Genomic DNA, 17,889 nt, shown 5'->3' with positions numbered 1-17,889 from the left:
GCGGGGGGTGGAGGAGCACGAGGAGAAATCCAGATGTGCTAATGAGGTTGTACGCTGACCCACATTGTAGAAGTGGGGGTGCTCAGATGGACATATGGCTACTTTGATGGAAAATAGAGGGCCATAATATGAAAAGAAGAGGAAATGAATGAACGGTGTGTTTGCAGTGAGTGGGGGGGGTAGGAGAATGGAATGACAGAAACATTGCCAGCATGCAGCTTTCCATTTATTTTTGCACACATGGCGGCCATACTAGAATCATATGATATGATCATATGTCAATGTGAATAAAACATACATTTAAATATAACATTTTATTAATATGGATGCAATGTTGTCATACGTGACAGGATATACAGTAAATGAGGGATAACCATCTGTTGGACCGTAATGGGGTGGCTTTTACTGTCAGCAGTGTGCCTGAAGGCATCGCTAAATGCTCTCTTTGTTTGTCATGAATATGTCATGTCACGACAAAGGTGAGGGCGGCTCGCATCTGCAGTGATTTGGATGTCAGCGAGAGATTTTGGGGGTATTTTCAGGAGGAATGTTCTTTGTTCTGTCCATGTGGAAAGCAGACAAAGCGAGAGGCTCAGCTGCAAACTGTGTGGAAATCATCAACGTCTAAGGATCAAAGCACAAAAGTCAATGAATTATTTACGGGTTGAAGGTCTTTACTGTGTGAAAGGAAGGCTGCCTGTTCTAATTGGCGTTATTCTTCCAATATGTATTCACTGTTTTTCAGCTTTGTGCCAATTCTGGAGGTTCTGAACCTGTCGTAGTCGCATCATCTGCTCTTCCTCTCTTCCCGTCCAATCACACCACGCTCTCTTTGTCTGGTTTATTCTGTGATATTTTCTTGTCTTTTTAACCCGTTGGCTCTCCATCCCCCAGCCTCCCCTCCCCGTCCATGCATTTGTGGTGCTGATGGCTTGAAACTGACGGGGGCAGCAAATTGATTGGGGTGTCCTGCTTCTTATGATTCCCGTTTTGAGCGCGTGATCCGTTCTTGGTCCGGACCTCGGGGTGATTTTTGATGACATGTAATGATGCTGGCTGTGTGATCTGCTAGGTTTGCTGGATGATGTGTGACGGGTTTTTTTTCATCTCTGTGGATATGATGCCATTTAAATGACTTAGAATGACTTAGAATGACTTCAAAGCCTGGTGAAAGAATAGAATCGTTAAATGAATGCTCCTATTGAGTCACGTCAAAGTGACATCTCTGGAGTGACAGCATTTTTATGAATGAAGTTGAGCTTTATTTGCTTCTGCATGCAAGTAAAATGACTTTTCAAGTATAAAAATAGCCGGTTGAATATATTGATATTGATAATTAATGGGGTTTAATTAGAAATGCATCACTCATTTATTTGACCGCATTAAATTAATCTTCGGGAATAGGATTTAGTGTCAAGAAATGGAATACTTGCATAGTTAGAGCATAGAAAACATGATTGTTGACTTTCTAAATTCGGGTATTAACATTATCAGAGCCCTCTGGACCTGAAATAACATCCCCATAGTACTTTACACTCCTAATATTCATTGTTTACAGCACATTGCACAACTCATATGCTGCAGGGATTTAATACAGCTGAGCTACTAGACTAACCAGTTAGTCTTGAGTGTATTTCTTCTAAATTTAAGAAGCCCAAAACCTACCACTTCCACACCAAATGGGAGGAGAATGACATGGGACGTGTCATGGCTGATTACATGCAGTGTTAAGGTAAAGTCATGGAAGCTAATGTCCTAACTGCGACCTAGCGACCAGAATACTACATACCGCTTGTATTTCAAAATGTTTTGACTACAAATACCATAATACCATGAATCAGCAATCATGCGATATAACTCAGTGTGTCACTGTAACGACACAACAAGACATAAACCGAGACGTACTGTACATTTTTAACATATAGGACCTGTTCGACTTCATAAACTCACAAATAAAGATCCAATGATACAATTTGGAAAGCGGCACATTTGTATGTGGCACAAACATCTGTACAAGTATTGCAAAGTATGACTGATACCATCAGGGAAATGATCAACTGGGCTCATTCAGCACGTCTACTGTTGCTTATTATAGATGGTCATATTGATATTATGAACGAATTATGGATTCTGAACACTGACTGTATAGTAAGTGAATGGTTTCAGTTTCTTTGTGATCCGGAATGGAATGATAGGCCACTTAACTGACATATGATTTGTCACTCCAGCTAAATGTACAGTATGTATGAATTTTTTATGCCTCTCACTTGCCCATCCCTGTCTTCTTCTTCTTTCTCTCCTCTCCTTCTCTTGCACAACATTCTTTCCATTTGTTGTTTCTGTCTTTTGATTAAAAGTAGGTCAGTCAGCATCATTGAACTACAACTCCTTCCAAGCATGACATCCACATCCACGTCCACGTCCACACACACACATATATTGCCTGGCAACCGCTCACTCAGTCAGCACCCCTCCATCCTCGTTCCTTGTCTCCTAATCACACCTTCCCCAGAGGATGCGAGCTGCACAGTTTGCTGCTTTTGCAACCTGACACTGCCTTGTTTGGCACTCGGTCTGCTTCTCCTGAGCTGAGGGTAAACTGAGGGACACTTTGTTAACCAAGGGATATCAAAAAATTGATATAATTCTACAAGAAGGAAGTAGATTTCCGTAACACGCTGTAGACTGCCTTTGTGTCTCCTTTATCGCTGTTAATTGGTTCCCGACCGCGATAAGTGAATTTCTAAAAAGTTGGATTCAATATTAATAAATGGAATCTTATTGTAGTTATATATTATGTAGTATTTAACATTATTAGAGCCTTCAAGACATGAAATAACACCCCTATGCAGTGGTACCTTGGTTAACATCTGCTCTGGTTTGCATGTTTTTTAAATTAACATCCAAAATGTTAGCGAAAATTTTGCCTCGGACTGCGTTCGCCCGTCGCCCGATTTCACACAACAAGGTTTATTGGTACTACAATGTTGATATTTTTACAAATTGTTGTTGCATCAGAGTAATGTCTTTATTTTGTGTTGGTTTGTTAATTGGTGTTGTGTGCGGTTCTTTTTAAAAAAAAAAAAAAACTAGGGAAAAATGATATGTGTGTGTTAACATTTTTGGAAAATTTGCTTTGGTTAAGAGTCTGTTTTGGTTTGAGGCCTTCTGGAACCGATTCATGATGTTAACCAAGGCACCACTTTAGTCACCTTTACGTTTGTATTACCAAATTTATTACCCAATATAGTAGATATAGTCAAAGAAAATAAGGCATATATTAGATTATCCTTGTTTTTTTTCTGGACAGCATTCTTCCTGCGGTGGCTATTGTCTCATCAATGTATCATAATGGCGGCTTTACACTCGTATTATTCAGTATAGTCGACATAACAAGAGTAAATAAGCCATTTAAGACAGAAATAAAACTCCTGCTTATGTATGTCACATTAAATGTGTTCCCTAGGGTACCTTAGTGGTGGGTGAACATATGTGTGGAGGACAGGAAGTGATGACGGAGCCTCAGAGGGACGACTGTAATCCATCTTTCAATTGTCCTAAGTAATGATGCTGAGATGCCATTGAAGCCTCATGTGAAGTAAATAAAGTAATACCTTTTTACACCTTTATACTGTCATATCTTTCATCATTTTACTTGGTATACAAACATTTTTGAACTGCTGAAGGTCAGAATATCCTTTCTGACATCTCTTCAGCAAAAAAAAAAAAAAACCCAATATATTTCATTTCCTACAAACACCAAGCCTCGCACCCCCTACATTTTTCCCAATTATCTCACCCGCTTTCAAGAGCGGTTGTTATGGCAACTCTTTTAAAAGACATCTGTACCGTGAAAATGATGTCACGTCCCCCGCAACCACTTTAGCGTGGAACCTGTGACCTTTTTGTGTGTAAGCCCCATTTATTTCTGTATGTGTGTGTGTATGTGTGTGTGTGCGTTAAAAGCCCACAGCGGTGGCCTTTGGGACGCTCATTAGGACGTGCCCTGTTTCGGGTCAGCAGGGAGAAGCAGGTGACAGACTGGACTGTCCACGCTCGTACGTAAAAGTGCATTCATTGTCCCAGGAGTGTAAACGGGAATGTTTAATGGAGACTGTGGAGAATTCAGTACACTCTTTATTCTGTGTTTATGTGTTTACTTTTCATATTGCATTGAAGCACAAATGGACAGTTACACACGGGAGCCTGCTATCTGGGGGCGGGGGGGGGGGGGTGTTGGTGCCTTTGACTTCATACAATGAATGAAGTCCAAAAACATATCTTTTTTCATGTTTATTATTACGAAATAACGTTTAATTACTTTATATTGGGCTGCACGGCGGTCGAGTGGTTAGCGCGCAGACCTCACAGCTAGGAGACCCGAGTTCAATCCCACCTGTGTGGAGTTTGCATGTTTTCCCCGTGCATGTGTGGGTTTTCTCCGGGTACTCTGGTTTCCTCCCACATTCCAAAAACATGCTAGGTTAATTAGCGACTCCAAATTGTCCATAGGTATGAATGTGAGTGTGAATGGTTGTTTGTCTATATGTGCCGTGTGATTGGCTGGCTGGCGACCAGTCCAGGGTGTACCCCGCCTCTCGCCTGAAGACAGCTGGGATAGGCTCCAGCACCCCCGCTACCCTTGTTAGGATAAGTGGTATAAAATGAATGAATATTGTTGTTTGTTCTTTGGGTGTACAATGTTGATAGTCACTGTAACTATTATTAATTTATTGTATTGATATGATGATAATATAATATGAGTTCTCCGGCGTCCAAAAACAGGGAATCTCAGGGAATCGGTTTCAATGGAGCCATAGCGGCGCCACAACGTATTCGATGTGAGCCCGGCCTTACAAGGGAAATATACACTTTTGCAACCTTGTGGACGTTTTTACGGCATCAAACTACCCTAAACATGTATTGTGTGCACCTCTTTTGGCCTCTTGTGCAAAACAACATAAAAAACGGGATGAGGCGTTTCTGTTGAAAAACGTCCAAATACATCTTTGGTAGCGAATGAGTGTAATGTGCGTTTGCAGCGTTACCCATTCCTGCCTGACTCATACACATTACTTACTCCTCAAGTGGGGCAAATAAACTCCTGTACCCTTTGGCGATACACTTAACCCAGTTAAACATGTCATCTCCACATGTTTAGTATGTGACAGACTGCAGTTATGTGGTTGGAACTCAACTCCTTAGTCATGACAGGGAATCAGGAGTAGTGATGAGTAGGTTGGGTTTTGAAAGAAAATGAATTTTTAATATGCCGATTTAATATGTTTGGTAATCCACACCTGTATAAACTGGTGGAAACGTTGTGTTTCTGCACAGGAGTAACAAGGAGCTGATGAACGGGGCCTTGAGGTGTTGCCAAATATGCGCCTATATAGTATTCAAGGTTTTTTTCACAGTCCTCCAGGCATGCTGTGTTATTGTGTGTGTGTGTGTGTGTTTTTGTGTGTGTGTGTACAAGCGTACCACAGCCAAGAAGGACAAAAAGAGATAGCGGAAGAGCATCTTGTGATCCTAAGGGCAGCGGATGGCGAAGAGACGAGCTGTTTGAAAGCACGGCGTCAGTTAGAGAAACAACAGAGTTGCAGACAGTCCTGAGGCGCTTGTGTTGCTCTTGTCTGCTCCAGCTTTTGTCTTCCTGTGTTTGTCCTAACAGAGCATAATGAGGAAACAATCCCGCGCACCCCAAAAGAATTTCATGGCTTCTAAAAATATATTCATGAATATATCATCCGTATTTGTGGTTGAATATGGCCTATTATTACTCAGAAATATGCATATTTAAGCAAATGTTGCATATGTTTTGCCTAAGTAAGCATTTTTAAAGCATTACCATACTTGAAGATGCATTGACATTGCGATATGTAATATTCTACAGTGGTCACTAGGTGTCAGTAATGTTATTGTATTGATCTTTCTGGGACACAAGTCCCAGTCTTGACCTCCGTATTGCAGGTTTGAGGTACAATCATAACAATAATACAAATAACACGTGTTACGGCTGAGGCTATGACCCACGGAACGCTAACGCCACCCGACACCCCAATGCTAGTGTGCAAAACACACTAGTACCTGTTTTATTAATGTCTTAAATAGATTTTGTTCTTTGTATTGGCTAATATGAGTGTAAAAGTGATTGTAGGGCTGTTATCTCATGTCTAGAGGGCTCTAATAATTCATTCATTCATTTTCCACCACTTATCCTCAAGAGGGTCGCGGGGGTGCTGGAGCCTATCCCAGCTGTCTTCGGGCGAGAGGCGGGGTACACCCTGGACTGGTGGCCAGCCAATCACAGGGCACATATAGACAAACAACCATTCACACTCACATTCATACCTATGGACAATTTGGAGTCGGCAGTTACATAACCTAGCATGTTTTTGGAATGTGGGAGGAAACCGCAGTACCCGGAAAAAAACCCACGCAGAGATGGCCGAGGGCGGGATTGAACTCGGGTCTTCTAGCTGTGAGGTCTGCGCGCTAACCACCATGCAGCCCGGCTCTAATAATGTTAAAGAAATTATTTAAAAGGCTGTATACAGGTTTTGTACGAAAATATTCAATTTATAAATAAGGAATTATACTTTGCAGAAATTCACTTATCACAGTCGGATTTCTAACCAATTAACTGTGATAAATGAGGGATTACTGTATATACTGTGTATACTGTATTTATTCTATGTGTCTTGTGTCTTTACAATGTTTGACTTTTCTGTCTCATCAGGTCCAAATATTGGTCACGGACGAAACATTTGTGACCTCCCCAGCATTAGGTAAGTCTGATCCTAGCCTTACACCCCCAAAAGTGTGCCTGATGTAAGGGAAGAGTGACTTTAGCTGTCATACGTATTTTTATACATTTTTATGCTCCTGCGTGAAACGCTTCAAATACAAATTTGGCAAAAGGTTTGTCTTGGTTGCAAATACGGTATTTACTTGTGTGTACCTGAATGCATCACTCCCACCAGCCACCAGCCTGCTGAGGGTAATTGTGTGTGATGGCTGGACTGTTTACTGGATCTGTGATGTTGGCTTTGAGGGCATATAGAGGTCAGGGAAATGGCTGAGGGGGAAGTGCACGTGCTAATGCTTCTGGTATATTCACTGCTTCCCACAGGGCAGCGCTCTTAACTGTGAGGGGGGGGGGGGGTGATATCATCTCATTTGCATAATTGGCCTACATGTGCATGTAACTTTTATATGTTATATGGACATATTTGTTGTGATGAGTACTATAAAAAATGTTTTTTGTTAACGGTCAGCGATTGTCCCTGACAGCTACTGTATATACCGCACACAATGCAAAATAAAAGACGAGTGAGGAGCGATCGCTGCTTATTTAGCCCTGGAATGAAAACCCCATACTGTTATTCTAAGATCCGTAGAATCGATCTAGTGAAAACGATACTTAGTGAAACTGGTAAATTGACTGCAAGATAGGCAAGAAAGACGAGTGACCGCAATCCATCCAAGCAATTCAGGTCGAGAACACGAATGGTCATAATAATGAAAATAACAAGATTAACATCTGTTTTGATGATACAAAAATACATTGATGTCACAATCACAGTCTGGAAAAGGTTATAAAGCCATTTATTAAAAAGATTTGGGACCCCAGCAAACCACAGTGAGAGCCATTATCCACAAATGGCGAAAACACGTAACAGCGAACCCTCCCAGGAATGGCCGGCCAACCAAAATGACCCTGAGAGCATGACGATGAGGGGTCACAAAAGAACCCACGACCGCGCTAACCACTCGACCGCCGTGCAGCCGGATTCAATATGAATAATTTGAATATATTCATAATTAGAGCATAAAAAAACTGTTTTTGATTTTATAAATATGTTTTTTTACATCATTGACACTTCTATCATTGTTAATGCGCAGGCTTAACACATAGCATGCTACGATGCTACCTAGTTGGTCTTCAAATTTTATTATTTATTTTAAGTATTTAACTTAAGGATTTCAAACAGAGTGGGGAAGAACGGCAAAGTAAGAATCCCAAAACGTACCACTTCCACACGGAATTGGAGGTAGCAAAGAACTACACAGTCAACCGCTGATCATGTCATAGACGAGTTCTGATATCAATTTTAGCAGCAAGCTAATCAGCTCCCAATAAGGACATTTTGTGGTGACAATACTTTACGAAGACAGTTGTAGAATAATAACACTCACCATATTGTATGCTAACCAAGTCATGTACGCAAACCGAGGCAAAATATGGAAGTAAACAGAAAAACACTGACCATAGTGTGTTGATCCACTGTGCTATCATTAATAATGCATTAGCGTGTGTAGCGAGTGGAGACAAACAATGACCTATTTGTGAACATCCCACTCATTCCCACTCACACGGACATTGCTTTAAATCTTTATTTCTTTTCCTCGTAACATTCCTGCTGGAATTCTGTTCCAATTCCCCAGTTGCTTCAGTAATGAGCCGAAATGCGGAGCAGAGTATTTAGGCTTCACAACAGCTGGCCTGCAGAGAAATGAGCACTTGTACGCGTTTGTGTATGAGCACGAGGGCGTGTCCTCGTTCATGTGTGAACACGTACAGTTCATCCCGATCGGCACCTGTGAGATTTGTCACCTTCTGCCAGCCAATGGTTGCGTCCGTAGATCCCAAGGGGCGGTTTTCCCTATTTAATTGCCGTGTGTGTATTGATTGACATGCCACCAGATGGTTGGTGTATAATAGCTTGGCAGGTTTTAGGTTATTCTTGCCTTCAGGCGGAAAAGCTGCTGTGTCCCTCTGTGAGGAAACGGGTCTGCGATTGATGTGCTTTGTGTTACATTATGTATACAGTGGTGTGAATAAAGTGCTTGCCCCTTTCCGGATTTATTATTCATGTGCATGTTTGTCGCAATTTAATGTTTGAGATCATGCAACCATTTCAATATTAGTCAATGACAACGCAACTGAACACACAATGCAGTTTTAAATGTAACTTTTGATTATTAAGGTACTCATAGTGGAGTCATGAACAAGTCATGAGCCTTAACTGAGGCAAGTGAGGCCTGCCGTTTTTTTTGGAATGTGGTTGTGGGTTCTTTTGTGACCTCTGATCGTCGCGCTCTCGGGGTCATTTTGGTTCACTGTTCCGTGTTTTTGCCGTTTGTGGATAATGGCTCTCACTGTGGTTTGCTGGAGTCCCAAATCTTTAGAAATGGCTTTATAACCTTTTCCAGACTGATAGATCTCAATAATAAAAGAATACAATCATTAAAATAAATGGGTGGTCGAGTGGTTAGCGCACAGACGTCGCAGCTAGGGGACTCAAGTTCAATTCCACCCTTGGCCATCTCTGAGTGGAGTTTGTGAAGTGAATGGTTGTTTGTCTATGTTGTTTGGCCGGCCATTCCTGGGAGGATTCACTGTTCCGTGTTTTCGCCATTTGTGGATAATGGCTCTCACTGTGGTTTGCTGGGGTCCAAAATCTTTAGAAATGGCTTTATAACCTTTTCCAGACTGTTAGATCGTAATAATAAAAGAATAAAATCATTAAAATAAATGGGGGGTGCATGGTGGGCGAGTGGTTAGCGCACAGACCTCGCAGCTAGGAGACTCAAGTTCAATTCCACCCTTGGCCATCTCTGTGTGGAGTTTGTGAAGTGAATGGTTGTTTGTCTATGTTGTTTGGCCGGCCATTCCTGGGAGGGTTCACTGTTCCGTGTTTTCGCCATTTGTGGATAATGGCTCTCACTGTGGTTTGCTGGGGTCCCAAATCTTTAGAAATGGCTTTATAACCTTTTCCAGACTGTTAGATCGTAATAATAAAAGAATAAAATCATTAAAATAAATGGGGGCTGCACGGTGTTGGAGTGGTTAGCGCACAGACCTCACAGCTAGAATACCTGAGTTCAATTCCACCATCTCTGTGTGGAGTTTGCATGTTCTCCCTGTGCATGCATGGGTTTTCTCAGAGTATTCCGGTTTCCTCCCACATTCCAAAACTCTGGCAACTCGCCCGAAGACAGCCGGGATAGGCTCCAGCACCCCCCACAACTCTCGTGAAGATAAGCAGTAGAAAATTAATGAATGAATGAATTAGAATAAATGATTATTCAGAATAATTAATTAATCATTATCCAACAATTGAGTATAAGTAGTTTCTGTGGATAAAATGTTTTTTTAATTGGGTTGTAAGCCGTAATCAGTAGCTTTGAGCTTCAGTGTGACGTCATGCAGAGCTGGTAATTGATCCCAGTATGTGGGGGGGGGGGGGTGGCATGAGGGACAGAGATTAACCGAAGACAGGTGGTCCTGATGTGACGGTCAGCACACACACCTGGCTCGGCTTTCATGTACAGATGCTGCCGAGTCAGTTCGAAAGCGACTAACCCCCGGGGGTCTAGGTTGCCACATGTGGACACATCAGGAAATGTAGGCCGCACACACGCGGCATCAACTGTACGCACACGCAGCTACTTGCTAACCATCTGCGTCTCTTTTTCACAGGTCGTCAGCGTGACTGACAGGAGACGCGTCGAGTGGTGAGAGCGGCCAATCAGAGGGGGAGAGATGTTGAGGCAGGGCGGGCGTGCGGCCTTGGCCTTAATGTCGTTACAGCTGCTGCTATGGCACGAGAGTGCGACAATCGAAGTCCCGCAAGACCGTAAGTTACTCAATAATTATGATATTATTATTAATATTATTATTATTATTCTGTGTTTTTTTTACCTTTTACATGTATTTTCCCAGCATAGAATGTGTACTAATTTAGTACACAGGAAATAACATTTCTTTTTAATAGGGTTGTCCGATATCAGCATAAAAATGCGATATCTTTTGATATCGGTATCACATTTTTCCCCATTCATTAATGTCCTTCTCATCAAATACACTCTTTTTATTGTGGGGATGTGCAATTTTATAATGAAGGCTGTTTTTCACTGAAGCTCCAAGGACACCTGCCACGTGCACACACAAATGCTGCATGGCATTTTTTTTTTTGACCCCCCCCCCATGGTGCCGTGTCACTCTGACACTGACCTGTGGTGTTCTGTTGGTCTGAAATCCACAAAGCACCTGCCAACAGAGGACATTGGGTAATTCCCTCATAACCCAGCGTGACCTCTGGATTTGCACATTGATGAACTGATCATGGGAGATCGGATTTTATTCCCATCCCAAATACCCTCCAAAGAGCTGATCGAGTTAGTCAAAATAACGTGAATAGGAGCTGGTGGCCATGACTGTATACGTTGATAAATCACACATACTTTCTTTATCCTCACTATTCATGGGGGGTGTGGTCTCAGGCCCCCGCAAATGACAAAAATATTAGTAATTAAACACCCACATCACCTTGTATCACCTCATACTTTGGTACATAACAAAAAAAACAAACAATTAAATTAAATAAAAAAAATAAAAATTTAGAAAATAAATAAAAAATATACTTAAATTATATTAGGAAAGCAGGAAGTGTACAAATGTAACAGTTACTGATTGTAAAAGTACCAGATGGAGGGGTAGGATTTAATAAGCTTTGCTTCTTCCTACTCCTTTCGGACATGTGGAACTGGGAACTGATTATGGGATGCATTCAATTGTAATCTGATGCATGTTCAAATGAAATTAAACCATTACCATTCCATACTATACATACTCACACAACACAAAATAGCCAAACCTCCCTCACTCACAGTGCAACCAAAAATAACACAATAATAATAATAATAACACACTGTAACTGCACCCTACATGCTAAGCAGGCTATCGAAATACACTAATAGAAATGCAAAACAATACTATTTTATACAGATTTATACCCCGCAAGGCATGCTGGGTAACTTCATGTTGGGGAGGTGTCCTTTGGGGAATTCCCAGCATACCTTACGGGTTATAAATTAGTACAAAATAGTATAATTTTGCATGTATATTAGTGTGTAAGCGTCAAGTTTGATCAAAGGTCTAATTATGGGATTTTGAAGAAAAAATGGTGGGTTTCCCCACAAAAAAAAGATAAAAATGTGCGAATATATGCAACTCTAATAGCTATAATATAATCCCTATTGATATGTTGGCCACATTTTCCACGGTGTGCGGATTATCTGGTTCAATAGCCTGAGAGAGAAGCCCCTCCCCCCTCTCTTCCTTATCATCCTCCCACAAAAGTGCACTCTTGACTCCGTATTGATGGGCGCTTTCTACACAAGCCCGCAGAACACACACTTTCCCGCAACCACACACACACACACATATATACACACACTTTCTTCATTTCCTTGTTCACTGCAGAAATGATTTGACGTGAAGACAAAAGGTGATTGTTAGCCGATGGTAGCGTGTTCACACTATGATGTTTAAAATAAACACCAGGTCAGGCCTTCTAGCAGGCTTGCTTCCTCAACTCAAACTCAACTTGGCGTAACCTTGAACCAGTTGACACAGCAGGTCGGAATATGTGCATGTGTGTCTTTTCTGAATAATAGTTTATATTTTTCATTGTTTGGTGTCCATATTGACAATTTTTTTGTCTTTTTTCTTTTTGCTCATAATATGAAAACTACAAACAGGTAAGTTATCAATCACCATGGCAGAAACCTGTCTAGTTTAGACAATAGGAATAGGAACCTAATAAATAGGAACCTAATAAGGCTAACCTATGAGTACTAACGTACAGGTTGTCCTCAGGTTACGGTGTTTCATGGTCCCATAAATTCATTAAAAACCTGAATCTCCACTAGTAAGCATCATCGGTATTGGTCAGGAAGGGCATCCGGAATATAAGGGGCATCGTAACCCGAGGACCACCTGTGTATGAGTGTAACCTTGTATGATTAACAGCCTCGTAACAATCTCCCCACACTTTGTGTCTCCCTGCTGCTTTACCGTGGACTAACAGCAAAGATCCTGGCAGAACGTAAGTCTTTCCTGTTAACATATCAGTCACACTGGAATATTGTACATATGTAACTGTGGGTACAAGTTCCCCTTGTGGGACTAATATAGGCATATCTTATTTTTCTTTTTTTTTTATGTTTGAATCGAGCGGAATGCCGTTTATGTACAATACCAGCCATTTCCACAGTGGATGAGATTAGCCGGTAAAGCTGCAGTTAAAAAAAGAAGAGGCAGGGATTCCCTCGTCTTGTCCACTTTTTCAATTCTCTCGCTTGATGGTTTGTGTGGAGGAAGTGTGTGTTGGATTTTTCAACCCTGCGGGACTTGGCGAGCGAGAGAAACAAATAAATATGGATAGTGGACTGAACACAGCGGGGAAGGTGGACACCATGGTGTATTCACTTGTTATTGATGTCAGGCTAAATGACTATTTTGGTACTGTAAAAACTGGATTGATTATACTATTGACTATTTGATCACCATGTTTACATTCAGACTGACTGCTAACTAGAACACTGAATGATAAAAACAACATTGATGACTTCCATTGAGGATGAGTGGATGGATGAATGGAAGGATGGATAGATCTAACCAGAACACTGAATGATAAAAACAACATTGATGACTTCCATTGAGGATGGATGGATGGATGGATGGATGGATGGATGGATGAATGGAAGGATGGATAGATCTAACCAGAACACTGAATGATAAAAACAACATTGATGACTTCCATTGAGGATGGATGGATGGATGGATGGATGGATGGATGGATGGGTGGATGGATGGATGAATAGATAGATAGATATAACCAGAACACCAAATGATACAAACATTGATGACTTCTTTGAAGATGGATGGATGGATGGATGGATGGATGAATGGATGGATGGATGGATGGATGGATGAATAGATAGATATATCTAACCAGAACACTGAATGATAAAAACAACATTGATGACTTCCATTGAGGATGGATGGATGGATGGATGGGTGGTAGGATGGATGGATGGACAGATAGATCTAACCAGAACACTGAATGATAAAAACAACATTGATGACTTCCATTGAGGATGGATGGATGGGTGGATGGATGGATGGATAGATCTAACCAGAACACTGAATGATAAAAACAACATTGATGACTTCCATTGAGGATGGATGGATGGATGGGTGGATGGATGGATGAATAGATAGATAGATCTAACCAGAACACCAAATGATACAAACATTGATGACTTCTTTGAAGATGGATGGATGGATGGATGGATGGATGAATAGATAGATATATCTAACCAGAACACTGAATGATAAAAACAACATTGATGACTTCCATTGAGGATGGATGGATGGATGGATGGATGGATGGATGGATGATGGATGGATCTAACTAGAACACTGAATGATAAAAACAACATCGATGACTTCCATTGACGATGGATGGATGATGGATGGATGGATAAATGGATGGATAAAACACGGGGGCATGCAGGGTTCAAGAAAATAAGGTAATGCTACGATGTAAAATAGTATAATAAAATAAAATAAGGTACAAATAGCAAACACAGTAAAGAGCACAAAAATATCACAAATATAATAGCAAAGAAAACATAATGAATTGACATATTTTATATTTCCCCCCCCCCCCAGTGAAACAGCCCCCGACTATAACCAAGCAGTCAGTGAAGGACTACATTGTGGACCCCAGAGATAACATCATCATCGAGTGCGAGGCCAAGGGCAACCCGGTGCCAATGTAAGCAACGCACACACACAAAGGTCACAAACGGGATGAAAAGAGGCTACTAATTGTACTAATGCAGGACTCGACCGAGTCTTGAACTGGGACTGGTGGGTTTTGCGAACGGGGGCCACAACGCATAGAAAAATCTGTCTTTCTGAAATTCCCGCATTCATGTGGACATGTCCTGTGGCAAGCCTCACAAATAGTTTCATCACACTGGAACACTAATACAAACACACACACACACGTACACACAGTGTCCCCGATGGTTACATCACTGGTGACCAGTTGAGGACAGTGGAGCATTGTTTACTTTGGCTCAGCTGGACACGGTAACACACATTCTTGTGCACCCGGTTACACAAGCCCACAGTGAAGCAGTGACAGCACACGTAGTGGCTCTCCTTCCCAGCACAGCACACTCATTGTGCGGAAATAATGATAATCGCTCGACTATTCATGCTCATTAAAAGGGATACTTCTCCACTTCACTCGCATCATTGTCTTACCATGTTAAAAAAAAAACTCAAACTCTCACACGCAGCTCCAGCTTCAATTGGTTCAATACTTCATAGTAATACTGTACTACTAAAGCTCCTTGAGTAGACCCGTCTTGACAGGAAACAGTCAATAAACAGTCAGTCAGTTAGTGTATGGCCAACAGAGTCACACTAGTAATGTCAGACTTTTAAAGTGTGACTATAGGGGTGTTATTTCATGTCTGCAGGGCTCTAATCATTTAAAAAGTGATTTAAAGGCTTTCATTCATTTTCTACCGCTTATCCTCACGAGGGTCGCGGAAGGTGCTGGAGCCTATCCCAGGCGGGGTACACCCTGGACTGGTGGCCAGCCAATCACAGGGCACATATAGACAAACAACCATTCACACTCACATTCATAACTATGGACAATTTGGAGTCGCTAATTAACCTAGCATGTTTTTGGAATGGGCTGCACGGTGATGAGTGGTTAGTGCTCAGGCCGCACAGCTAGGAGACCCGGGTTCAATTCCACCCACAGCCAATCACAGGGCACATATAGACAAACAACCATTCACACTCACATTCATACCTATGTTTGACAATTTGGAGTCGCTAATTAACCTAGCATGTTTTTGGAATGTGGGAGGAAAAACAACGCATGCACGGGGAGAACATGAAGGTGGAATTGAACCCGGGTCTCCTAGCTGTGAGGTCTGCACGCTAACCACTTGACCACCGTGCAGCCCTATTAACAGGTTTTCTAACAACAAAAATATTCTGTTCACTTATCAGGGTTGGGTGTAGAACCAATTAACCACGATAAACGAGGGACAACCAATTAGGTATGGATGGTACCTCCATGGTCAAACACAGCTGTTCCAGGATGCTGGTCAATATCTGATTCCAAACCAGTATATCCTGAAAACCCATTCAAGTTGAAACCCAGAACCACCTGGCCAATATTTCTTGTTGATTGTACCGCTCAGGTTCTCATGGCGAAGGAACGGGAAGTTTTTCAACATCGGGAAAGATCCCCGTGTGACAATGCGGAAACGCTCGGGAACCCTGGAAATCGGTTTCCGTAACGGAGGACGTCCGGAGGATTATGAAGGAGAGTACCAGTGTTTTGCCAGCAATGAACACGGAGTGGCGCTGTCCAATAAAATTCTACTGCGGGTCTCCAGTAAGAACACCAGCATGTTCGTTTAGAAACTGTTTTATTCTTGAATGCTACACATTCATGTCTTTTCCTACTACTTTCACCCCCAATCCAGAGGCTCCCCTGTGGCCCAAGGAGGTGCTGGACCCGGTGGTGGTGACTGAAGGCATGGCTTTGGTGCTCCCCTGCAACCCCCCTCCAGGCCTTCCTCCCCCATTCACCTTCTGGATGAATAGCAGTGAGCAGCAGTTATTATACATGCAAATACAAGCAATAGATGGACTCTAGCAACCAATCGACTTTAATACCCTAAACCTGGCAACCATGTTAGCTACGTTCATGTTTATGTCCACACTCATATGACACGTGTGACCAGCCATCCAAGCTTCTGTTGTCATTATGATGACCCATTATTGGATGACTAAGCCCTCCTGTGTGTGTCTTCCCTTCCCAGTGATGAGTCCGATCCCTCAGGATAAGCGAGTGTCAAAGGGGTTAAACGGAGACTTGTATTTCTCCAACGTGGTGGCCCACGATGCTAACGACGACTACAGCTGCAACGCTCGCTTTCCCTTCACCCACACCATCCAGCAGAAGAACCCCTTCACGCTCAAAATTCTTACCAGTGAGTGAACAACACACAGCTACGCTCAAATAAGTCATATACCCTAGTGGGGGGGTGGGGGGGTCACAGAATCAGACATGCAAATCAACATTATATAACAAGTAGGGCTGTCAATCGATTAACATTTTTTAATCACGATTAATTACATGTTATCCATAGTTAACTCATAATTAATTGTAGATAGAATTTTTTTTTATCTATAATGAGTATATTTTCAAGTTTTGAATACCCTTAGCAACATGAGACTTCGTAATAAGTAGTTACTGAGTAACTAGTAAATAGAGTAGTTACTGAGGAACTAATACATGTGGATTCAGAGTAGTTACTGAGGAACTAATGAAGAACTAATGAGGAACTAATAAGTACAGTAGTTATTGAGGAACTAACAAGTAGAGTAGTTACTGAGGAACTAATACATGTGGATTCAGAGTAGTTACTGAGGAACTAATGAGGAACTAATAAGTAGAGTAGTTCCCGAGGAACTAAGACACGTGGATTCAGAGTAGTTACTGAGGAATTAATGAAGAACTAAGGAGGAACTAAGACACTTAAATTCAGAGTAGTTACTGAGGAACTACTAAGTAGAGTAGTTACTGAGGAACTAATACACATGGATTCAGAGTAGTTATGGAGGAAATTATAAGTAGAGTAGTTACTGAGGAACTAATAAGTAGAGTAGTTACTGAGGAACTAATAAGTGGAGTCGTTACTGAGGAACTAAGACACTTGGATTCAGAGTAGTTACTGAGGAATTAATGAAGAAGTAATGAGGAACTAATAAGTAGAGTAGTTACTGGCGAACTAAGACGTGAATTCAGAGTAGTTACTGAGGAACTAATAAGTAGAGTAGTTACTGAGGAATTAATGAAGAACTAATGAGGAACTAATAAGTAGAGTAGTTACTGAGGAATTAATGAAGAACTAATGAGGAACTAATAAGTAGAGTAGTTACTGGGGAACTAAGACACATGAATTCAGAGTAGTTACTGAGGAACTAAT

General features: G+C 41.6%; 1 protein-coding gene across 16 annotated transcripts in view; it reads left to right on the top strand.

Annotated features, from left to right (window-relative positions):
- Positions 1–17,889, top strand: part of nfasca (neurofascin homolog (chicken) a) — a 67,600-nt gene that overhangs the window by 23,483 nt on the left and 26,228 nt on the right. For 15 of the 16 annotated variants that reach the window (XM_078794955.1, XM_078794960.1, XM_078794959.1 and 12 more), the window contains exons 2-8: positions 6,743–6,791; positions 10,490–10,646; positions 12,882–12,899; positions 14,531–14,636; positions 16,093–16,289; positions 16,381–16,503; positions 16,720–16,890. In XM_078794955.1, coding sequence (XP_078651081.1) covers positions 10,553–10,646; positions 12,882–12,899; positions 14,531–14,636; positions 16,093–16,289; positions 16,381–16,503; positions 16,720–16,890 — 709 coding nt within the window. In that variant the 5' untranslated portion in view covers positions 6,743–6,791; positions 10,490–10,552. The remainder of the gene's footprint in view (positions 1–6,742; positions 6,792–10,489; positions 10,647–12,881; positions 12,900–14,530; positions 14,637–16,092; positions 16,290–16,380; positions 16,504–16,719; positions 16,891–17,889) is intronic. The other variant, XM_078794956.1, reaches the window with a different exon arrangement.

Source organism: Doryrhamphus excisus, linkage group LG11 (assembly GCF_037039965.1).
Source record: "Doryrhamphus excisus strain RoL-2023G ecotype Guam linkage group LG11, RoL_Dexc_Guam_v1.1, whole genome shotgun sequence".
Classification (NCBI taxonomy): Eukaryota; Metazoa; Chordata; class Actinopteri; order Syngnathiformes; family Syngnathidae; genus Doryrhamphus; species Doryrhamphus excisus.
This window is presented reverse-complemented; position numbering and strand designations above follow the sequence as displayed.